A 26,095-nucleotide genomic window follows, 5' to 3' on the forward strand; every position below is an offset into this window, starting at 1 on the left:
GCATTAGGGGAATAGTGCACACCGCATCTAAGAGTTTCCATACCATACAATGCAAGAGCTGAGAGAAAGTAACGTTAAACGTGTTTTGGTGAGATGAAGTGAACGGATTATTATATAACATCTTAATTTCTTGCTTTTGTGATATATAAATGGAATTGCTATAAAGTAGTACTACGATTATTTTAGACATGTCAAATGAAATTGTGAAGACTTTGTACCTCGGTGATACAGTGAATGACTTTGACCGCTGACTAAAAGAAAGCCAGATATTCCCCCTTTTGCATAATAAGGCTGATCAAGTTGGTTTTTTTTTTATTTTTTTATTATGCAAGTTGGTTTGTTATGTCCGCGTAATCACTGTTTGGATGATATGTATTTAATAATTGGTCTATATATGTCCCGCGTAAAATTAATGTCATGAAAGGAGGGTTGGGATTAAGTGATGATAATTTTGTACAACAACACATAATTCGAATTTTATTTCCATCTTATATAAAATTTTATTGGCACATTGATAATTATAAATCACGAATGAGATTGATGTCTAACCCATTAACTTAAGAGACACTCCTTGACCTTGACATCTGACTTAGGAAAAAATTATCATGGTACTATACTTACCTCTTTAATTAGTTTTAGTGTATGAAGTTTGATTCTATATTCCAACAGACCAACCTACATTCCGGCATAATAATACTAAACTTTTTTCTTCTAATGGCTAAAACATGTTCCGGTGCATCCAGATACGATGTGTTCATTAACTTCAGAGGGGAAGACACACGTCATGGATTTACCGGGAATCTCTACAAAGCTCTTTGTGACAAGGGAATCCGTGCTTTCATGGATGAAGAGGACCTTAAGAGAGGAGAAAAAATAACAACAAAACTAAAGGAGGCAATTAAAGGGTCGAGGATTGCCATCACTGTGTTATCTAAAGACTATGCTTCTTCCTCATTTTGCTTAGATGAACTTGAAACCATCCTTGGCTGCTACTGCGAGAATACTCAGTTGGTTATTCCTGTCTTTTATAAGGTGGATCCTTCTGATGTAAGACACCAGCGGGGAAGTTATGCAAAAGGATTGACTAGGCTTGAGGAAAAGTTCCATCCTAACATGGAGAAATGGAGGACGGCTCTGCACGAAGTAACATATTTGGCTGGGTTTCCTTTCAAAGATGGGTATCCCTCCTTACCTAGCTTTAGCTTTATAATTTTGTTAAAATTAAAAGAGAAAATAAATGTTTATTAACCTTGACAAGATATGGATACAAGAGTTTTAGTTTAACTTCACTACAACTATAATTTCTTGTTTGAAACAGAGCTGAATACGAATACATGTTTATTGGGAAGATTGTTAATAAACTCACAAGTGCCAACAATAAGGATGTTTGTGAAGGCTGAATCTAGTAATGCTATCTCCATGATAGGGATCCACGGAATGGGCGGGGTAGGAAAATCAACACTTGCTCGAGCAGTTTATAATTTGCATACGGATGATTTTGATGATTCGTGTTTCATACAAAACGTGAGAGAAGAATCAAACAGACGAGGGTTAAAACACATACAAAGCATCCTTCTTTCACAAATACTTAAAAGGACATCAACTTAGCAAGTGAGCAACAAGGAACTTTGATGATAAAAAATAAGCTCAGAGGAAAGAAGGTTCTCTTAGTTCTAGATGATGTTGATGAGCACAAGCAATTACAGGCAATTGTTGGAAATTCTGATTGGGAGTCTAAGTCTGGCACCAGAGTGGTTCTGATCATCACCACTCGGGACAAACAACTCCTAACATCTTATGGGGTCAAAATAACACATGAGGTGAAAGAATTGGATATGGATGATGCTATTCAATTGCTTAAATGGAAAGCTTTTAAAACATATGATGAAGTTGATCAAAGTTACAAGCAGGTCTTGAATGATGTAGTAACTTGGACTTCTGGCCTTCCATTGGCTTTGGAAGTGATAGGTTCGAACCTGTTTGGAAAAAGTATTAAAGTATGGGAATCAGCTATCAAACAATATCAAAGAATTCCCAATCAGGAAATCTTCAAGATACTTAAGGTAAGCTTTGATGCTTTGGAGGAAGAAGAAAAAAGTGTTTTTCTTGACATTACTTGTTGCGTGAAAGGCCATAAACGAACAGAGATGATGTTGATGAGCACAAGCAATTACAGGCAATTGTTGGAAATTCTGATTGGGAGTCTAAGTCTGGCACCAGAGTGGTTCTGATCATCACCACTCGGGACAAACAACTCCTAACATCTTATGGGGTCAAAATAACACATGAGGTGAAAGAATTGGATATGGATGATGCTATTCAATTGCTTAAATGGAAAGCTTTTAAAACATATGATGAAGTTGATCAAAGTTACAAGCAGGTCTTGAATGATGTAGTAACTTGGACTTCTGGCCTTCCATTGGCTTTGGAAGTGATAGGTTCGAACCTGTTTGGAAAAAGTATTAAAGTATGGGAATCAGCTATCAAACAATATCAAAGAATTCCCAATCAGGAAATCTTCAAGATACTTAAGGTAAGCTTTGATGCTTTGGAGGAAGAAGAAAAAAGTGTTTTTCTTGACATTACTTGTTGCGTGAAAGGCCATAAACGAACAGAGATGATGTTGATGAGCACAAGCAATTACAGGCAATTGTTGGAAATTCTGATTGGGAGTCTAAGTCTGGCACCAGAGTGGTTCTGATCATCACCACTCGGGACAAACAACTCCTAACATCTTATGGGGTCAAAATAACACATGAGGTGAAAGAATTGGATATGGATGATGCTATTCAATTGCTTAAATGGAAAGCTTTTAAAACATATGATGAAGTTGATCAAAGTTACAAGCAGGTCTTGAATGATGTAGTAACTTGGACTTCTGGCCTTCCATTGGCTTTGGAAGTGATAGGTTCGAACCTGTTTGGAAAAAGTATTAAAGTATGGGAATCAGCTATCAAACAATATCAAAGAATTCCCAATCAGGAAATCTTCAAGATACTTAAGGTAAGCTTTGATGCTTTGGAGGAAGAAGAAAAAAGTGTTTTTCTTGACATTACTTGTTGCGTGAAAGGCCATAAACGAACAGAGATTGAAGATATACTTCACAGTCTCTATGATAACTGCATGAAATACCATATTGAGGTGCTTGTTGACAAGTCTCTCATGCAGATTAGTGACAACGATAGAGTTACATTCCATGACCTGATTGAAAACATGGGTAAAGAGATTGACAGGCAGAAATCACCGAAAGAGATAGGCAAGCGGAGGAGATTATGGTTACTAGAAGATATAATTCTAGTCTTAGAAGACAACCCGGTGAGTGAGACTCATGAATGATTTAGCTTCTTATCTTGATTTATCATGGATATATCTTACAAACGTTTAACATGTATTGTGGTTGATTTGTGTCTTTTGCATTAACAGGGGACCAGTGAAGTTAAAATCATTCGTCTGGATTTCCCCATATCTGACAAACAAGAAACATCAATAGAATGGAATGCCTTCAACGATATGGAAAACCTTAAAGCACTTATTATCAGAAACGATATTTAATTCCAAGGTCCGAATTATCCACTAGAAAGTTTGAGAATATTTGAATGGCACAGACATCCTTCCCATTGTTTACCATCTGATTTTGATACAACAAATCTTCCCAAACGCGAGTTGGAATAGTTCCATCCCGTCATTGGGGTGTGGTGGCATATCGAAGGCAAGTTTAAAGAATACATTTTCCTTGTAAATTAATAAATTCACAGCAGTATTATTCATTCAGTTCTTCTTTAATTTTTCCATCTTTTTTTCTTTGCAGAAGTTGATGAATCTAACTATCTAAGGGTTTTGGATACCTGATGCATCAGGTTTCTCAAATTTGAAAGAATTTTCATTTGAATATTGTGAGAATTTAACCTTAGTTCACGATTCAACATGGTTTTATGAATAAACTTTAAATATTGAGTGCTGGTTGTTGCCGTTAATGAACTTTTGGGAAGAATTTGTGCTGGGATTTCCATGGTTTAATATTTTCCTCTTGGTTTTGAGAATAATTCCTTTTTGGTTTGAATAGGTCTTCTAGGGGGTTGCTTTCTACAATTCTGGTGGCTTCAACTTCGAATAAAGGAAAACAATGCTTTAATTTTTCTGTAATAATCTTGATTTAGTTTGTGTTTTTTGTTGGCAGACAATATTCCTTTTTCTACAAATTAGGAATTTGAGATTTCCATTTAGAAAAATATTGACACAAGAAGCTGGTGAGTTGCATGTGAACTTTTCTTTTTCTTAATTTCTTCTGAGCATTGTAAAGCAAAAATGTAAGGTAAGTAACTGGAATTCTATGGCAGAAAGAATTAAAATCCCTAATTATTTTATCCATTTTGCATGAAGTCTTGTATTTGTATAAAAATAATGAATGAATGTTCGTGCATTTATTCAATCCATTGTCATAACATTTGGCAATACAAAAATCTCTAGTTAAAGAGAACAGACAAGTTTTGGCTGCAATGGAATAATTAGCAATAGTTTGTGTGGATATTTTGAACCTTACAGTAAATGGCTTAGGAAGGAGAGACCACAGACACTAGAGGAGTTTGCTGACTTTGCTCATCATTTGCTGTCTCACTATCTAATTCTTCAAAGTTATAATCATCATCAGATAATCCCTTCTTAACAGAATATCTTCTTTGTCAATGAGGTTGTGTTTATTGAATTTTAGCGAGTCAGATTCTGATTTTTCACTTGTGTGCATGGCATCAGCCACTAGATTAGGTACCTTCTTTGGTTGTCTACCTATTTTCTGCTTGATCTCATGGTATTATTAAAAAACTAGGTATGGATCCCACATGATGCGTGGGTAAATAAGTAAATTATTTAAACTAGTGTTAATTGTTAACCGATTGACATGTACCAATTTTATAACAAGTAGTAAAGTAATCAGAAGTTAAGTCCAGTGATAGATTAATTCAAATCCAATTTAAAAGCAAGAGATAAGGAAATAAAATAATAGATAAAGAAAGATATGAGATAAGATAAAGATTTAAAAGAAAAATAAAATATTTAAAGATAAAAATAGAAGATAAAATATTTAAATTAAAAGATGATAAAAATAAAAGAAAATAGAAGATATAGAAATATAAAATAAAAAAAAAATAAAAGATAAGATGAAGATAGGATCTAATTGCAATTATGTTGGGGCTTAATATATCAAAACTACTTATAATATAATATAATTGATTTTCTCTATTTTATGAAATCCTTGTTTCCACCGGCATCCTATATTTGGTTTCCCGCATGAAGGGCCTAGTTTATTTATCTTTTTCTCTCAAATTTCTTTGCAGAGATAAAATAACAAACCGCATTAAGATAAGAGATGCAAAAATTCTTTAGCAAAATAAATGTCAATCTATTTATAGTAATGAATTTATTAAGATACCCTTTGCCAATCCTTTAGAAAATAATCATTTTTCAATACATTACCCTCTAAACATTATATGGGTGATCAGACCATACTAATAGAAAAGAATAATTGAAACAAAATTGCATTAAAGCTTCTAGCTCCCAACAAAAGGGGTTTAGTCTCTCATAACCATGAGAGGCTTTACACGTCATGGATGACTAACAACAAGAAAAAAGGAGAATGTCGAAAGAGAGAGGGTTGTGAGACGGTGTGTATTTTCCTTCTGTTTTCTCTCTCCTCCTTATATAGGTAGCTTACTTACTTCGCACTTAGTGCAGGCATTCACGCTAAACGCGCCTTTGGGCTTTTTCGTGGGCCTTATGCGTGCTTAGCATGTAACGCGCTAAGCCTGGAGTGTAGGTTAAGCCTAGAGTGAGTGCTAAGCCTCCAACGCGCGCTTAGCCAAAATTGACACTTGAAATAAAGATGTCAATTTTTCCTTCAAGATTTTTTTCTTCCAGATTTTACATCAAACTTTCTCATTTGTTTTAATTAATTCAATTTAGGGGTATGGCAGTATTTTATTTTATTTTATTTTTGAAAAAATAAAAATAAGTGTTTTTCTCTGCTAGTCATCTCTCATATCCCCATGTTTCCAAATCCATCCATCTTATTCAGCAACTACCAGTTTTAGTTGCAACATTTTCACGAACACGTTTTTTTTTTTTTACACTACCATGGACAAAGTCACCGACAACCACTACCATTAATATTGTTGGATTAAAATGAATGATTTGGAGTTTATATTAGAACAGACCAAATATTAATATACATGATTCCACAACATTTCTTTGTGTTGAACGAGTTTCGAGATCAAGAACCATGCCCGATAAGACCAGGGAAAATGCATAACCCTATGATGGATCTGTTAGAATAATATGACTCATGTGAACCTAAACTTGATTTAATAAAATAAAGGGACTTACTGGCAAATACGGGAAGTTAATAAACTTCTAATAAACTTATGCGAAGTTAATAAACTTCTAATAACTAACTTGATGGAACTTGGTTAATAAAAGGCAAAGGGTTCCATCTCTGCCATAAGCGTTTTCCTCTAATTATCATCAAGAACACGAGAGGAAAATAAAAGAAGGAAAGAGATAGATTGGGACAAAGAAGATTGAAGGACTTATGTCTTTCATGGATCAAGGTAAGTTCTACTTATTTTCAAACTGTACGAGGGAATCATAGATTATAATATCCTTACAATATGTTATGGATTCATTGAACATAAATGTATGGAATCTATAACTAACATGTGGTATTAGAGCCATAAGTTATTGAATTTATGATTCTCCATGAATGATGTTTCTTCCACACACTGAATCAATCTGATTCCAATTCAAAAATTATTCAAACCATTTTGTTTTCCGTTGTGCATATTATAATTGTTTTCGAGTTTGAAATGCCCTGAATCCAATTTTTGAATGTCTTGAATTGAAATTCAATATCTCTTTCTTACGCTAATTTCAATTCAAAATTGGATCAAGTAATTTGGATTAAATGTATGATAGATATGCAATCACCAAAGTGGTCAAATCTTTATGTTTTGTTTAATTCCAAATTAGTGAAAATTTTATTTCAATTACTCATAGAATGGATGCTAAATTATACATTATTGGTTTATGGGTTAATTGAAGTTCATTATTATAAGACATTTATGGATCACCCAAAGGTTGATTAGTTGTTCTTATAATTTATGGATATGATTGTTGGTAGTATGTATGCATTATTAGTTTTATTTATATATCCAAAGATAATAGTATTTCTAATTAGTGCATATGCCTTACCAAATAATGTTAAAATTATTAGCATCAGTATGTTTTTTTTTGTGTGTATTAATGTATCACCCAAATGAGAACATTAGTATACATAGAATGTTTGTTTGTTGTTTGAATTTGTATTGTATTTATGACTCAAAGTATCAATGTTAAGCATGTGTTAATTTCAATATCCCTTCCTGTATCTTTGCATCCTCTTGGTATGTTTGTTCCGGTTTTTAATGGGTTAAATTTCTTTGATTGAAGCAAACAAGTCCAATTTAACTTAGGTGTGTTGGATCTTGATTTGGCTCTTCAAGTTGAAAAAACCTGATGCTAGCAGCAATGAAGAGAAAACCCATTATAAGGCCTGGGAAAAGTCAAACAAAATTTGTTTGATGCTTATGCACATGAACATAGCTAATAACATTAAGTCTGCTCTTCCCCAGACTGAAAGTGCAAAAGAATTTATGAAATCTATGGAAGAGTGCTCCCAAACTGCTAATAAGTCTGTTGCTGAGACATTAATGAGTACTTTAACCACCATGAAGTTTGATGGTTGTCGTATTATACATGAACATGTCATTGAGATGACAAATATTGCAGCAAAACTTAAGAAATCAATATATAGACTTAAACAGGCTTTCCGACAATGGTATTGTTTGGATCCCTGTACTACTTGTTATTTTGGATGCGAAATCTAACCGGTAAGTGTACCGAGTCGTGCAAGTAATAATAAAACGGTAAGAATCGAGTATCAAACTCAGGGAATTAGTTTCATTTGGTGAAATTTCATTCAATAAACAGGCATTTGTACAAAGAATCAATAATCATGAATCAAAGCAAGAGTGTATTCTATTCTAATGATTAATTACAACAAATATGAGCAAGTGGGTGTTAAAATAGATAATTAAAAGCGTTGGGTCCTCCTACTGAGTTACTTGATGCAATTAAGGGCTTTTCTCTATTTAAAGATGTTCATGCGTTCTATGCTGGGGACAACATTCCCAAACATCGATGTCTTGCATGCAAGGACTAATTCTAATTAAACCTCGTTCTAGGATGTCTCGTCGAACTAACCTTAACCAAACAAAATTAAGGTCACAACATAATAAAACTAAATTACCGCACTCCGTGTCTAGACATACGATAACCTAGCTCATTCTATCCAGTTCTAAAGATGCAATACATTTTTCAATGTTAAAGATCCTAACTTTACATACAAATAGGTGATCAAGCCACAAGCATGCAGTAATTAAGCACAGATAGAAACATTGAACACATAAAAATAACTTCAAATAGATAGGATAAGAATTTACATCAAATACCCAGTAGAATTCCCCAACAAAGGGGTTTAGCCTTCCATCACAAGGCAACACCTTTCACAAGCAGGAAGAGGGTTTTCAGAGGAAATAACATATTACACAGTGGTGGGGATGTCTCCTCTACCTCTAGAAACCTAGAAATCACTCCTAAACCTAAGATTCTCCCAAAAGCTAAGGTTTTTGCATCCTTGCTTTGTTTTGCGCCTTTGTTCTCTGTTTTTTGCACTCTATCCGCCAAGCTCTCCACTCTGATCTCATTTCAGGCTTAAAAAGGGCTTTCTAACCTCAAAGGCATGCTTAACGCCATTTTTGCGCTTAGCGCAAGTAAGTGAATTTTGGCTCAGCGAGCCAGGCGCGCTAAGCGCCAAAAGAGACAGATGACTCGCTGGGCGAGCTGATGACGTTTTGAGCGCATGCTTGCATGGCAGATTCTCTTCAAGATTCCTCTTACTCACTAAGCAAGCTAATGTCTCGCTTAGCGGATGATACTCGCTAAGCACATGGTCCAAGCTTAGCGAGACAACATTTGTTGCACCTTCTAATTATTCTCCTTTTTACCTGAAATTGAAGTGAGATTTACATTAATTCCTTGCGGAAAGTATCTTCTGAGCAAAAATTATACTAAACAAGAAAATATTTACAGTCCTACAAAAAGAACCATAAATTGGGGAAAGTACATTTTGGAAAACTTTTCTATACAAAAGTTAGTCGTAGATGACGACTAACAAACTCTCCCAAATTTACAGTTTTGCTTGTCCTCAAGCAAAGAAAGAACAATTCACTTGTCCTCAAGTGATTAAATCATAGTGGTTATTCACAAAGGTGTTTGTTTCAAAGAATTCAATCACATGACATGAGTGGCATTCAATGTTTCAATCAACAGCTTCTCACAAGGCATGCAGCTCTTAAAAGATGTGAACATGATTATTAAGCAACACAACTAAAATAAGCTAATAAGTAAGACAGATATCAAGGAAGGATCATCAACCAATGTCTCACGGTCACTGTTTCACTCAAGCACAAGTGTTTTGGTTATTCATCAATCAACAACCAACACAAGTCTCAATCTTTGCAATTCATCTCTTGCCATATAGTCATAAACACACAAACTGAATCTGAAGGACTTTTCTAAGCTTGTAATGAGGTCGGGCTACAAACAAATTATGGTTTTTCTAAGATGCAAAAGCTTAAGTTATAGGAGAGCATTCATCCATAGATGAACTCTTTTCATTATTATTTCCAGCTTCAATTACTTGCCTTTCAGCACTTAGCTTTATTAGATAACAACACACACTCAGTTTTATTTTTTATACTTACAGTTTTTTTTAACAGCAGCTTTTTACTTTATTGTGTGTGTTGTCATCTTCTTACCATTAGAAGCTGTCACCCAATAAACTCTCCCAAATTTGAGACAAATTTGCTTTGAACCATAATGCTCTCCTACAACCTAAGACAAGGTAGGTAGAGATATAATTTCATAGGCTCAAGGTTCAAATCAAGCAATCAGATTTTTAGCTTAATCATGGGTGCAAAGGATATATCATTTCATTCACAAGGTAAGCTTTTTGGCTAAGTGGCAGTTTCAATCAATCATGGCCTTCATCCTCTTCACATTCATGCATTCATTCCATAATCAAATATTCATGCAAAAATCATTACTCAATACTAGTCGTTCTCTCACAATTAAAGATCACACACTCACCGGGTTGTGGCTAATGAGCACCTTCACAATCAATCTGTCAAACTAACTAACATTTCTAGTCATGATCCCAATCCATGTTTTTTCTCTTCTAATCGTTGCATGCTCATTCAAAGCATATGATCTACGCATTACACTTCACTCAATTCATGCAATTGATAATTTCAAACCATTCAACAAACACAGAATTTTTAAAATCAAATAACCAAACCACTGCATAAATATGGAAATGTAAAATGTTCGACAAGCTTTAAAACAAGCTAAACATGCAAACTAAAAATGGAAATTAAAAACTGAAACAGAAATATAAACCCAAATTATAAAATGTGCTAAAAGCAGAATAATAATAAAAGTGTTCAAGAGATAGGAAAATAGAATAAAAGTCATGTCATGGGTCCTGTGGTCCTGGAGAGGGGTCATCCTGGGCTGCTGCATAATCCATATATGTGGCCTCATCCTCCTCCTCAGACAGCTCCAGCACATGTGCAGCCACCGGTGATGCCTGCGGAGAAGACAACTCTAGCCCATGTGTAGTCACCGGTGATGCCTGTAGAGTCATCTTTGGAGTAGCCTCTATAGTGTTTTCCTGAGCAGCTAGATCGGTCTCCGGATCACCCTTTGGAATATCTGGTGTGGCCTCTGGATAAGCATCTGGATCAGCCTCCTGAGCAACTGCCTTTGGCTCCGGCTGAGGCTCATGGGCTGCGGAGGCCTCACCTCCCTGGCAATGGCACCAAAAACTTGTTCGGATCCCTGTACTACTTGTTATTTTGGATGCGAAATCTAACCGGTAAGTGTACCGAGTCGTGCAAGTAATAATAAAACGGTAAGAATCGAGTATCAAACTCAGGGAATTAGTTTCATTTGGTGAAATTTCATTCAATAAACAGGCATTTGTACAAAGAATCAATAATCATGAATCAAAGCAAGAGTGTATTCTATTCTAATGATTAATTACAACAAATATGAGCAAGTGGGTGTTAAAATAGATAATTAAAAGCGTTGGGTCCTCCTACTGAGTTACTTGATGCAATTAAGGGCTTTTCTCTATTTAAAGATGTTCATGCGTTCTATGCTGGGGACAACACTCCCAAACATCGATGTCTCGCATGCAAGGACTAATTCTAATTAAACCTCATTCTCGGATGTCTCGTCGAACTTAGCTTAACCGAACAACATTAGGCTCACAACATAATAAAACTAAATTACCGCACTCCGTGTCCAGACATACGATAACCTGGCCCATTCTATCCATTTCTAAGGATGTAGTACATTTTCCAATGCTAAAGCTCCTAACTTTACATACAAATGGGTGATCAAGCCACAAGCATGCAGTGATTAAGAACAAATAGAAACATTGAACACATAAAAACAACTTCAAATAGATAGGGTAAGAATTTACATCAAATACACAGCAGAATTTCCCAACAAAGGGGTTTAGCCTTCCATCACAAGGCATCACCTTTCACAAGCAGAAAGAGGGTTTTCAGAGGTGGTGGGGATGTCTCCTCCACCTCTAGAAACCTAGAAATCACTCCTAAACCTAAGATCCTCCCAAAAGCTAAGGTTTTTGCTTCCTTGCTTTGTTTTGCGCCTTTGTTCTCTGTTCTTCGCACTCTATCCGCCAAGCTCTCCACTCTGATCTCATTTCAGGCTTAAAAAGGACTTTCTGACCTCGAAAGCGCTTAGCGCGAGTAAGTGAATTTTGGCTCAGTGAGCCAAGCGCTCTAAGCGCCAGAATAGACAGATGACTCGCTGGGTGAGCCGATGATGCGCTGAGCGCGTGCTTGCGTGGCAGATGATACTCGCTAAGCGCATGGTCTAGGCTTAGCGAGACAACAACTACTACACCTTCCCATTATTCTCCTTTTTATCTGAAATTGAAGTGAGATTTACATTAATTTCATGCGGAAAGTATCTATCGAGCAAAGATTAAACTAAACAAGAAAATATTTACAATCCTACAAAAAGAACCATAAATTGGGGAAAATATATACATTTTGGAAAACTTTTCTATACAAAAGTTAGTCGTAGATGGCGACTAACAGGTATCTTAATTTCAATGATACTATTACGTCCTTTGGATTTAAGGATAACACTGCTGATCGGTGTATATATCTGAAGGTCAGTGGGAGCAAATTTATACTTCTTATTTTGTATGTTGATGACACCTTGCTTGCTACTAATGATCTTGGTCTATTAAGTGAGACTAAGAAGTTTCTCTCTAACAACTTTGAAATGAAAGATATAGGTGAGGCAGACTATGTGATAGGAATTGAAATATTCCATGATAGATCACAAGAATTGTTAGGCTTGTCTCAGAAATCATATATTAATAAAGTTTTAGAGAGATTCATAATGGATAAATGTTCAGCATCTCCCATTCCAACACAGAAAGGAGACAAATTTAGTCTTATGCAATGTCCAAAGAATGATATGGAACGAAAATAGATGGAAAATATTCCTTATGCATTTGCTGTTGGGAGTCTGATATATGGTCAAACATGCACAAGGCCAGATATTATCTTTGTAGTTGGTATGCTTGGTAGATACCAAAGTAATCCAGGATTGGATCATTGGAAAGCTGCAAAGAAATTCTTAAGGTACTTGCAAGGAAAAAAGGATAACATGCTTACTTATAGGAGATTCAGTCATCTTGAGGTGATTGGATATACAGATTCAAACATGGAGGCTGAATTTGTGGCATGCTTTAAGGCTACAGTTGATAGTATTTCAAGACTTGGAGTAGTTGATAGTATTTCCAAGCCGCTGAAAATTTGTTTTGATAATACCGTAGTTGTCTTCTTTTCTATAAAAAAAATGACAGATATGCTAAAGGTGCTAAGCATATGGAATTGAAATGCTTTGTCGTTAAAGAAGAACTTTAGAAACATAGAGTGTCAATAGAACATATTAGCACTAATCTAATGATTGCTGACCCTTTATACCGCCCAAAGTATTTACTGGCCATGTAGTAAATATAGACATTATGTCTGCTAGTGAATATTGAATGTTATTATTATTAATAAAGTCTATTTGACACTTTGAGCTCATTATTGTGTAAGTTTATGAAATTTATGTTTTCTACTTTATGTGTATATGCATGCAAATTATGATGTAGAAAATATATTATGTTTTTGTTAATGAAAGAATGACTTTTGTTTGGACCCATTATGAACTTGTGATTTTACAGTCATATTAAAGAGAAGGATAATATAGTAGTACAGGGAAGATAATATGTTGATTAATTGACATGTAACCTCCATGACTCATTATTTTCCATCTTTAATTATGATTAATGATGAAGCCAATTTATTTAAAGTATTTTAATGTGCGTTATGATTTATGTAATTATTAAATCATGAAGTGTTATGGCATCACAAGAGTCAAGTGAGAGAATGTTAGAATAATGTGATTCATGTGAATTAAGGGCCTAAACTTTATTTAATAAAATAAAGGGACTTATTAGCAAATATGAGAAGTTAATAAACTTCTAATAAACTTATGGGAAGTTAATAAACTTCTTATAACTAACTTGATGGAAGTTGGTTAATAAAAGGAAAAAGATTCTATCTCTGCCATAAGCGTTTTCCTCTAATTATCATCAGGAACGTGAGAGAAAAGTAAAAGAAGAAAAGAGATAGATTGGGACAAAGAAGATTGAAAAACTTATGTATTTCATAGATCAAGGTTAGTTCTACTTATTTTCAAACTGTATGAGGGAATTATAGATTCTAATGTCCTTAGAATAAGTTATAGATTCATTGAACATAAGTGTATGGAATGTATAACTAATAGGATCGACCTTCTTTGAACAATTATTATACTCAATTAAAAAAAAAACTCATTTTTCTTATTGATCAATTAAATATTTGAGAAAACCATGTGGTAAAAAAAATGCAAAGATATCAAAAGTTAAGCTAAGCATTATCTTAGTCTTGTATGTGAGGAAAAGGAACAAGAGAACATAAGTGAATTGAAGCAGACGAAAGGAACAAGATGTATCAACCAATTGAGTTAGATTTCCTGGGTAGACATTAAATTACTAAAACAAGCCTAAAATGAATTAATTAGAACAAATAAGAAAATTTTCTGTATATTCACAATTTAAACTTGCACATGTAACTTCCACATAGTTCCATTCATTTTCAAAAAGCACCTCATACACATGTAGATTAGAAGATACGTATGATCCCATCCCATCAAGAACATGACACAATCAAGGGAACATTTATTGCCATTAATGAACATGGGATGAAAAAAAAAATCCAGATCCATTATCCATAGGTGCAATAAGAAGAAAAAGAACTTTGTCAGGGGAGTTAGTACCAAACCAAAAAGAACTTGAAGGTCCCTTTGCTTTGGTGATTGAACCACTATATATTACTCCTGGCAAATGATAGAGTGTTTCCAGCCTCATGCAGATCCTGTAATTAGTTATAAAGGAATTCATAAGCTTGTCAACGTTAAGTACACTACATATTATTAAATCAAATGCATTAAGAACAGGACATAAACTGATTTAGGAACATGCTTATACATAATACATGAGGAAGTCAAGGATATGCAGTCTCTTGCCAATAAATGTTTTCAGTATGATTGACTCCCTCTAATTTCCAAAAGATGCTCGTAACAAGTCGCATCTTTAAAAATTGAAATTCTTTTATACATTCATGAATTCTGAAATTATTATCAATCAGTCTAAATCTTTCACATGAACAAACTGCATGAAACCTTTTGAAAAAATAATAAATGGTTGCATCCTTAGGCACAAAGCCGTTCTACCTTTGAAGATACTGTTGAACCCGCTTTTTCTTCACCTTCTTCCTCACTACTACAAAGCGTGCTTTTTACATCGGTCAAAAATGACATTCTACATCGGTGGTCAACCAATGTAGAATACGATGTCGTTTTTAGTGTTATCTTTCAACATCGTTCCAAAATTCACCGTTGTAGAAATACTACGTTTTCTACATCGGTCCTAAGCCCACCACCGTCTTTGAAAAGTATTTATTGAAGACGTTGATGGATTCAAAACGACTTAGAAAGTGTTTAATCTACATCGTTGCCAAATTTGCGCACGTTGTTGAAGGTCGTATTTTTACATTGGTGCTATCCAGGCCACCGATGTAGAAATTACATCTTCTAAGTCGGTCGTCCCTTGGTAAACGATGTAGAATATGTCTGTTTCTACATCGGTGCTGACGTTAGAAACGATGTAGAAATATGGAGTTTCTAAGACAGTGCTGACGTCAGCATCATCTTAGAAACTCCATATTTCTACATCGTTCCTGACGTCAGCACCAATGTTAAATGTTGAATTACCTGCAAATAAATTTTAGGTAAATTAAATCAATATTACGACATTATCAATATTGCTAATAATCAATAAGTATTATTATACAATATTAAAATCAATATTTATAATTAGAAAACTATTTTATATGTTACTAATAATCAATAAATATATTTATTGATTATTAGTAACATATAAAATAGTTTTCTAATTATAAATATTGATTTTAATATGAAAAGTTGCGTATTTATAATTACAATATTATCTAAGTAATAATCAACAAATATAAATTAACATTCATAAAACTAAGTATATACTTGCTCAATTGAGACAATGAAGTATACCGAAATTAAGAAATGAAGTATACCGAAATGTTTCATGTAGTACTAGCTTGTAGGACAAAGCTATCTTGGAACTAAGTCATGAAATTAAGAAATTAAAGTTTTCTAAAATAAAAATTCTCTGAATGAAACAAATGAGAGCAAAAAGAATTTTTCTATTTTCTGCATGAAGCACAACCTGGTCACACCCTCCAAGCAATAAACAATGAGTTTGACTAAATAGGAAGCAGATCGTGGTCCTTGTCTTTAGGCATTATCTTCTAATTTTCAAAGACATTATAAAAGAAGTCAATAACTGGCATATGCAAAGCAGCTCTAGGCGAATTAAGAGAGAAAATTTAAGTGCACTTACCTGCATATTACCAATCAGCAATCCGAAAAGAACCAATCCAAGGGTTGCAACAACAATGGCGAACATTATTTCTCCAACAAAAGTGCTAGTAAGAAGACCTTGTCCCAAAGAACTACAACCAACATCATCAATCAAATCAGAGAAGTATGGTATTTTTTTTAATAATCAAGTATGATATTAGTAAGTATAGTTTTAGATAATCAAAATTGATAACCATTTATCTTTAAAATTAATTGGAAATTTTGCAGTGCTTGCTTGTAAACATTAAAATTTTGCAGTTTACACCTGCAACTTTTTTCATTTCCAAAATAGTTTACAATTAAAACTTTATTAAAAGAAATTACAAAGGAAAAAGCTTATCAAAATATATATTTTCTAAACTCCTTAAAAAACAATGAAAGCTAAGCATGCACTAATTGAAGGCCCAGTTGTTAGTGTTTTCTTAAGAAAAAATTACTTTTTTAGAAAAATACTAATTTACAATTACATGCACTTTTTATTTTTATTTTTTCCTCTGTTGTATTCTACACTAGTACTCATTGTGTTAAAACTTTGCAAGTTGCAGGTAAAGATTGGGAATTTCTTACAAGATTCTCTGTGTCTCCCTCTCTACCAAAACAAGCTCTGAGGTGTGTATCTTTTTGGTGTTGGCAGCAACTAGGGTGGTTGCAGCATGCTCATTTATATCAGACACGGACAGTGCTGTGTTCGTGCTCCCACTCTTTCTAAAGGCTACTACAGACAACACGTGAGGATGGGTCTTATTAGGAGTTAAAGAGGTAGCTTTTCCCAAAACATACAAAAATCAAACACAAAAGTCCAAATATAAATCTATTTAATGGTTGGTTTGATATTTAATATTGTTTAACAATAGAATTCCAAAGCAATAAGAATCTATTTCAACATCATTAAATAATATTTGGTTGCTCAAAAAAGTAGAATGAAATAATAAAAACATGATCAAACAGAACATGGATGCCAAAACATCATTATACCAAGAGGGGTCACAATAGAGTTGTGCAAAAGCAATCAAACTAGGATCAGATGAGAAGGTACCAACCAATAGCATATGACATTAAATGACCTTATGTGTGAATTATTCAGCAGAATCAAGTTGCAAGTGAAAAATTGAAATGAGAATAGATATAACTAAATGGTTAAAAGTATATTAATATAAAATGATATATGAGTAATAAAGTACATGCTTGTTTAGTGTTGTGTTATTCAATAAGAATTATAGAATCTTACCTTATTCTTTCATTTTATTTGTTTCTTTAAAAGATAAATCACTCGTTAAAATAATTAAAAAAATTATGAATTTGCAGAATAATTAAACTTAATTTAATTTTATATAAGTTCTTAGATTGTAATTTCAGTGTTATGTTACTGGTGTACAGTAAAAAGAAAAGGATATATTACCATGTATTTTATTAGTTTTAGATAGTAATAATTTACTTTCTAAAAAAACATTTTTTAATTTAATCTCAAATGATTGAATCAAAATTAACTGCTAATAAAATCTCAATTCAAATTTTGTAAATGGAAAAAAAATAATTAAAAAAATCCTATTAAAAATAATCATTCAAATTTTTTAACAAAAATTAATTATCAATAAAATTCATGATACTTCGTTCCAATAATTTGTTACATGATAGAATCAAAGAAATGATAAACTAATAGACCAATTCAGCCAAATTAAAACTACCTCACCTGATTGTAATTGAAGTTTACGTCAGTCACAATGTAGGTAGGCGCATACCTGAATAAAAAGATTAGAAATTGAAGTATATAAGCTACTTTTATTAGTCTAATAATTGAGTAAACAAAAAACAGCAGCTTGAATTCATCACATGACATACCCATAGAAAGGAAGAGTGTGATTATGGAATGGCAGAGCAGTTGTCCTCACTGGATAATGATATGGCTGCACATGATTAATGGCTGGTGGTGGACCTGATGCATTGTTAACATTCTTCACTATTCCACCATTGGATCTCCCTGCGGATAGCATCACAATGTTAGACCTTCATGATGTTCATAATCACCAAAAAGGCCTACTCAATTAATCACTCAAGTAGTGTAGTTGAAAATGATTTTTCACATAAACTGAAAATGTTACAGTCCATATACATACATTACTCAATTGATTTATAGTAAGAATGATTTAGATATAATGACATGAGGTTTAATTTACAATAAAGAAAACATGTAGTTTCTACTAAAGTAGCTAAAAACGAAGATGAATTAATTTGTGTACCTTGTGGTTGCGGTGGAGGTGGTGAAACATTGGAAGAAGACCTTGGGCGATGAGCACCTAGGAAAGCAAGATTGCAATTCGCTCGACGGCCATTGATAGTGAGAGTTGTTGAATCCTCACAAGCCTTCTTGACAACCTCAGCGTCCTTGAAAGTCACCTTTTATATATATATTTACCACAAAGATTACAGCATTAATTGATTAACATTTATGATTACTATAGCTAGCTAGCTTTCAATATATGAATCATGAATTAATTAATTTAATTACTTACAAAGCCATAGCCTTTGGATTTGCCAGTGTTTTGCCTCTCTAATTCTGCACCATTCAGTGTAGCTAGTTGGACTTAGATAAAAACAGGGCAACCCAATGGCCTCTACAATAAGGATAAATTATTAAACAACGGATCTTACATTAATTTTCAGTTGATGCAACACATCAAACATCTGATAGACGTCAAACACAGAGTAGCAAATTGTCCTGTCCAATACTTTTTTGAGTATATGATCAGCCTAAAAGACAGATCATTAAAATCAGTTTTAAGTCAGGTTGGATCAAACAATATACAATAAGTCTCTAGTCAAAGTAACCTGATTGCCAAAAACATATTTTACTCCACAAGGATTCCCAATATGGGGGCAAGTGACAGGTACTCCAATTTGATAAAAAGGGCAGGAGTAGGGATCAAATGTGAGTATTAGTAAATGTTAGTTCATGTTCACAGATAATCTGATGGTTATAGCCTCCACAACTCAAACAAGTTTTCAAACACAAATCTAGTGATGAATATTAGTAAATGTGAGTAAACATGACAATTGACACGAGAATGAGAGAAAATTATACCAATCAACAAATTAGACAGTCCTCTTAGTCTTGATGGTGGCAACAACAGTATTGACATCCTTAGGGACAACATCACCACGGTACATCAAGCAGCAAGCCATGTACTTGCCGTGCCTTGGATCACACTTGGCCATCATGCTGGCGGGCTTGAACACGGCATTGGTGATCTTCGGCACCCACAACTGCTCGTGGTAGAACTTAGCGGCAGAGATAATCGGAGCATAGGATGAAAGCATGAAGTGGATCCTAGGGTACTTGCCACCGTCGACGGCGTTGAAGACGAGGAAGCCTTGTAGGCCGGTGCAGTTGTCGACGAGCTTACGGATGTGATCCAAGCACAGATCTATGATCTCTTTGCCAACTGAAATAGGGGAAAATAAAAATTAGGTTAGAGAAATTGAAATTGAAATTGAGGGAGGGAGGAACGAAATGGTGTAGTGGCCGCTGGCGAAGTTGCTGGCGGCGTCTTCCTTGCTGGAGATGAGTTTTTCGGGGTGGAAGAGTTGACGGTAGGTGCCGCAGTGGACCTCGTCGATGACGGTGAGTTCGAGGTCGACAAAGACAGCACGGGGGACGTGCTTGCCAGATCTAGTTTCACTGAAGGTTTTGAAGGCGTCGTGGGCTACATCGAAGGTGGAGTCAGAAGGCATCATGTCGTCGGGCTCGATGCCATGTTCGAGGCAGTAGAGTTCCCACCTGGATCCACATGACGACCTGGAAAGCCTCCACGAGGACAAGCTCGACAGCGTTGGAAAGCCTTCCCGACGAGAAACAAACGACACAAAATGAGTGAGGTAGGGTATAGTGCGATTGTGCGAGAGGGAAAAAGATTTAATCCCACTACTAGAAAAAGTAGTTTTCACAACACAGCAACGACATCGGTCAAAAATAACCGCTGTAGTATAACACACGGTGGTAGTTTCGTAATTATCAGTTAAAAAACAACAACGGTGATGTAGATACCCGTACTCGAATAAGAAAGCTGAAACTTCCACAACGTTTGTTTCATGGAGACCGATGTGGTGTGCACGACATGTAGATGGTCACGTGACACTCAGTGACCTCACTCGCGTTACTGTGGACCTCACTCGCGTTTCAGACCTCACCGATGACCTAGCTTCTTCGCTCAGTTGCCCTACACAACTTTCATCACTGCTTCAGTCACCTCTTCGGTACTCTCCCTTCCGCGTCGACAAGCACACCCCATGACTCAAAGGTGAAACGTATTTGGCCGCTGTTCGTGAGAGGCTTGAGCAGTTACAATAAACCCCATAATCATCCTCGAAGAAGGCCAAACTGAACCCTAGCCTTCTCATCTTGTAAGGTTTCTTTTTCCCTCTCTTTGATTTTTCTATGTGTTTCGTTTTCTACTTTCTTATTAGCTTTATCATAAGTTAGTTTTAGCTTTTGGACAAGAGCATGTGTAGAACCTTATGTTTTAGCTTCTGAATGAGAAGTGTGCAAACCATAAAATGACAGACATTGAGGGTTAGATAAGCTGCAGAAAAATAAAGGCTAAAAGAAGATGTCATTTTCTGTCACTCAAGGACGGGCACTGCCTGTTGCTCTATTTGAGCCCTTGTTTGGTGTTTTCCCTTTGTGTAATCATTCAAAGACATGCCATTATGCTCCATTATCCATAGCCATTTGGGTTTCTCAAGCCTCAATGTCTTCAATTTCGTCCTTACCTACCTAGGGCTTCTATCACAATTTCTATCAGAACATCCAACCTCTATCTTCTGCCTAACCATATCTGCATATTTTAGGATTTGCTATTATATCTGATTTCTGGATCCGGGTATATTTCCTCTTCCTTAATTTGGTTATGTCATGATGTGTTCTTTTTCTCTTAGTAATTCCCCCTTTCAATGAGATTTATTCCTTTCTGATAAAAATAAAAACTAACTAAAGTATATATAGAAATTAAAGCCCAAAACTGGTTTCAAGTTTTGGGAGGTGGACACCATGTCTGTGTTCTGGTAAAGAAGATAACATTTTCATCATTCATAAGTTTCTGAAGTTGCAGATATAGGTATATAGATCTGGGGGTTGTTTTCGGTTTGAGATTTTTATATTATTTTAATTTGCTGCATAAAAAAATTTGGATCTCAGTACCCAATCACACAAGAAAGAGTAAACGGATCTAGCATGAAAGTTACTAATGTACTATATGTGTAAGAGCTGCAGTATGCTACTCTGTACTCTAGGATATAGGGCATCATCCCACAGAGTTCCTTTCTCTTGTTCCTGTTTGTTGTTGCTTTTCTTTATTTAGAAAAAAATTAATAAAAATGATAAAACAAATGTCTCAATTTTTTTGTGAATTTTATCATATGAGGATTTATGGATTTAGCAGTTAGCACACCAAAGATGTCTTTGACTGGTCTGGTCTGGTTTTGGTTTCTTCATCTCTTTCTCTAGGGTGGATTTCTGTGGATTTGATCCTGGATTTAGGGTAAAGATGGTTCTATTTTCATTTTTGTGGTTTTTCTGATTCTGATTATTAGTTAATTAAACTTTGAAGGCAGGTTGTTAGATTAGGGCGGCGCTGGAATTTCTGCCTTTCTAAGTTTGTTCCTGTAGCGAGTCCTCTCTTCTGCAGCGATGAATGCTGAGATAACAGTGAAAAACAAATTTAGAATAACATTTGGAAAATATTCTTTTCTTTTTGTTTGGCCTAAATTATACTTTTGTTTTTTGAATTCTTTATAATTCACCAATCAATAAGCAATATATTGCATAGTACTTTGCTTAGAAATATGACTGCTTACTCTGCAGAAGCCACTTTCTATTTATAAATAATCACATGATTATTAGGTTTCAGATATTATACCTATTCTGCATGTTTGTAATATGTTTATAGGTTTAAAAAGTTCAGGTTGTCTTTGGTATAAGCTGTGTATGTCCAATTGAATTCTTGAACGAAAAACTCAGCTTAGACACACGTAAAATTGTCATCTTAATAGTGTAGCTTAGGTAAATCATGGCAAATATAAGATGAAATGGGAGAAATTTTATGAATAAAGGATGCACCCTTTTTGAAATTGGACATGGATAAAATTGTGTGGCATGCTTTTATCATATTGTATTTGAATGGATCACAATCCTTTAATCTTCAGGAGCTTTATCTTCGTCATAATAACATTGTTTTGTCATCTCCTCTCACTACAAAAAAAAATGTTAAATAATGAAAGTTATTTTGCGGAGGTTTTAGAAATCTCCTTAATTTATTAAAAACTATCATTTTTTGAGCTTAATTTGCGGAGGTTTGTAACCTCTGCTGATTAAATATTATTTTTCCACTCTTTTTTCTTTAAAATAAAATAAATCATGTTTTTTTCTGGCAAAAAAAAATTTCCTCTCAAAAAAATCACAAAATCCCAATTTCCCTCTCTAACTCCCTCACATCCCATTTTTTTCATAAATAAATTTATAAAGCTTTTTAGTATAAATAAATAAATATAGAGCAAATATAGGGGCTGAGTACCCTAGGTATAAATAGTTATGTTAAGTCAGGTGTCTCCTCTTTTCCTCATTTTCGTTTTTCTCCTTCTCCTCTCAAAACTCTCTCTTTTTCCCGCAGGCCACCAAACCTGTCTCAGAAAAATGACGATCTCGGATTCATTCACCGTTGGATCGTCGTGAAATTTAAAAAGAATGTTCACAACCCAATTCCTAGAATTCTGACCGTTGGGAATTTCGATACAATGTCTGAGCTAAGAGAAATACCTTTCGCATCGTAGCCTTTTTTCTTTCCCGCAGAAACCCAAAACGGTCTCAATAAAACTACGATCCAGGTTTCGTTAACCATTGGATTTTCATGAAATTTTGATACTTGGTTCGTGTTTCAATTACGCACACCTTCACCGTTGGAATTTGCGAGATAATAGTCACAGAGAGAGAAAAATGAATCGCAACAAGACAGTACAAGCGGAGGCTTCAATCCCTTCTCTGTATCTCTGACGTTTGGGAACTCTATTAGGCCAATTAGAGGAAAAAATTGGAGGAATCTCAGGGAACTACTAGAGATGCGGCTATCGCTGACTGAAGACACGTGAACCCAGGTTAAGGGATGGGTTATTCACAATTAGGGATTAGTGAGAACATGTGTAGGAATCCTTAGAGATATCAATTGGAATGAGTTTTTGGGTGTTTTTATAATTTTCATTTTATCCTTATAATTGCTGTGAAATTATATATGTTTGATGAATCAGTCGATGTCCTAATGAGAAATTGCTGTGAAATTGATGTGTTCTTGTGTTGAGTGTGAACCCCTTAGAAAAATTAAGTTTTTTTATTAACGTAAATTATATTTTAAATAATATTATTCAATGACTTATTTTATACAAATTATTATCTTGTTCTAATTAGATTGTTTTAATTATTGAATTGTTTTTATAGCTAATTATATGATTACTATTACAAGTTGTAAACTTGAAATTGCTTTGCATATAGGAACTTTGCAGGAGAAATTAAGAAATTCGAAGCAAACAAGTTATTTCACACACTGGTGGATCCAAAGCTAATCCTAGAAGAAGAAATGAGTTGGTAATGACACTAAATGTTAACTTTTACTAATTAAAGAAGTTCAATGTTTACTTACTCTTTATTTATCTTAGTTGTTAGAAACTGGGAAGCTAGCAAGTTGTGGACAATTATATATTGAAACTCATAAAAGGAAAGATGGATCATTTGTAAATGAAGCAGCAAAGACTATAACGGTATGTTTTTCTTTAGTAACATTGTTTTCAAGGATTGTGCTTAATCTTAAAACTTTTATATTTCATTTTATTACATGTTTGCAGGAACAAATTGAAGTAGGATTGACTCAAAGCATAGTTGATGAATCTGAAGTTTCTCCTCTTGATGCTGTTGGTATCCTAAAACTTGTTAGTATAATACACAATGTACTCTTAAAATTGTTTTACATATGTCTATAGTTTATTAATTTATTCACGCATATTAGTAAGGAAATATATTTTGTAATTGGTACGTGTGTTTATTAAGTTAATTAATTTACAGTTTTGTAGGTATATTTTATAGTTAATCAACAATATTAAGGTAGAATTTTATTCATTTTGGCTAGCTCTTAATACTCTTTATCTCAAGTTATGTCTTTAAGTAAACATACATGACCAAGGTAATAACCATGCATAAGTTTAGAATATTAAAACAATTGTTTAGAATTGATTATTTTTATTGACGGTCATTATGATTTAGTATGTGTGATACACCCTTGTATATAGTATATGTGACTAAGTGTTTTTTCTTTTCTTATTTCAGCCAAATGATGCTTCAAGTGTTCCTAATACACCTTTGGATGCAAGAGGATTTTCTGGTGCTAGCAACCCTTAGTTTGCTTATAATGTATTTTGGATTTAAAGTTTAGTACAAGACTAATATTACTTTGTTATGGATTTTATGTCATACTTTGATTTACAATAGAAATTTGAATTATAAATCTTTGAACTATATGTTATTATTTTGGTTATTGAAATATAATTTCTACGTCCTCATTATGAGTTTTTTTATTACATTTTTTTATCGATATCATAAGAAAATGAAAAATTGTAATACATGTAGATTATGAAACTAAAATGAGTATACAAAATCATTATATACAAGAAAATAAGGAGAATTAGAAATCAATTATCAAACATCCACTGTTAGCATGATTTAAAAAAACTCCTCCATAGTATAGTTTTAAAACCTCTTTTAATAAACCTCTGCATTTAGCATAGGTTTAAAATCTCCTACAAAAAACCTCCATATTTAGTGTAGGTATAAAAATCTCTTCCAATAAACCTCTACAGTTAGCATAGGTTTAAAACCTCCTTTAAAAAACCTCCACAGTTAGCGTAGGTTTAAAACCTCTACAAAAAAACCTTTGCAAAATATTCTCGATACCAGAGGTTTTCAAAAATCGCCGCTAATTGCTTGTGGCGAATATAACTGCGGAGGTTTTTGAAAACCTCCGTAATTTATTTTGCGGAGGGTAAAAACCTCCACTAAACGAAAAAATAACCTCCATTATTTAACAGATTTGTTGTAGTGTCTTTGCCCAAACATTCCTTCTCTTTTGATCCTTGACCTTTCCTATTATAATATGACATCATCAGTCTTTCCTATAATAATATGCCCATCTTGATTGAAGCATCTCAATATGATGCTTTTTAAAATTAAAGTAAGTTTTATCAAGATTTTTTAGCTTCTTTGGTTATATGCCCAACTACATAGTAGTTTTTGTGTTGCTAGCTTAAGTTGACTCGAATTAGTAGCTTTACTTGTATAACCAAACATATAGTTAATTGAGTGTATATATACCTATATGGGGTAGTAATTGTAGGTTTGCTGTGTTTTGAAAAGGCTTTGTAAGTAAATCAAGGTTATATAATATAACTTGGTTTGGGTGTCATTCATAACAGAGCTTTTATATCTTAAAACATTTGTTTGGGTGAACATTCCAAATTATAAAACTCAACTTTAAAATATTCCAAAGTTTTAGAAAGTATGCCACAGAAGCAATAGGAGCTAACAATGCTGCAATAAAAGTAATTCAATCTGGTTTCATGCCTTGATTTTTCATGTCATCAAGGGAAAAAACACTTTTCATTTATTCATAGGAAAAAAATAAGTGATGAATGGACTGTATCTTTATTGTTTGATTATCTATGCTCTTAATCTTATATCCATGACCTATTTCTTTTGTGGCACAGATAGTTGAAGTTGTTTGCTGCAGGTTGACTCCACTACAGTCAAACCTATATAAACATT

At 34.1% G+C, this 26,095-nt stretch overlaps 1 protein-coding gene, 1 long non-coding RNA gene and 1 pseudogene across 2 annotated transcripts; 2 read left to right on the forward strand and 1 right to left on the reverse strand.

The window, feature by feature from the left end:
- Positions 1–556: 556 nt before the first annotated feature.
- LOC114417048 lies at positions 557–3,406 on the forward strand (annotated as a pseudogene).
- A 15,926-nt stretch (positions 3,407–19,332) lies between these two features.
- Positions 19,333–20,637, reverse strand: LOC114416303 (tubulin alpha-3 chain-like). The gene is made up of 3 exons (XM_028381168.1): positions 20,487–20,637; positions 19,732–20,216; positions 19,333–19,647 (listed from the first exon to the last, which is right to left on the reverse strand). The coding sequence occupies exons 1-3, from the start codon at positions 20,635–20,637 to the stop codon at positions 19,333–19,335; spliced, it is 951 nt and encodes a 316-aa protein (XP_028236969.1).
- Positions 20,638–23,782: 3,145 nt separating this feature from the next.
- On the forward strand, positions 23,783–24,824 carry LOC114417050. The gene is made up of 4 exons (XR_003667712.1): positions 23,783–23,869; positions 23,941–24,042; positions 24,127–24,210; positions 24,605–24,824. It is a non-coding gene; the product is annotated as an uncharacterized LOC114417050 (long non-coding RNA).
- The last annotated feature ends 1,271 nt before the right edge of the window (positions 24,825–26,095 follow it).

This window comes from Glycine soja, chromosome 6 (genome assembly GCF_004193775.1).
Source record: "Glycine soja cultivar W05 chromosome 6, ASM419377v2, whole genome shotgun sequence".
NCBI classification, from domain to species: domain Eukaryota; kingdom Viridiplantae; phylum Streptophyta; class Magnoliopsida; order Fabales; family Fabaceae; genus Glycine; species Glycine soja.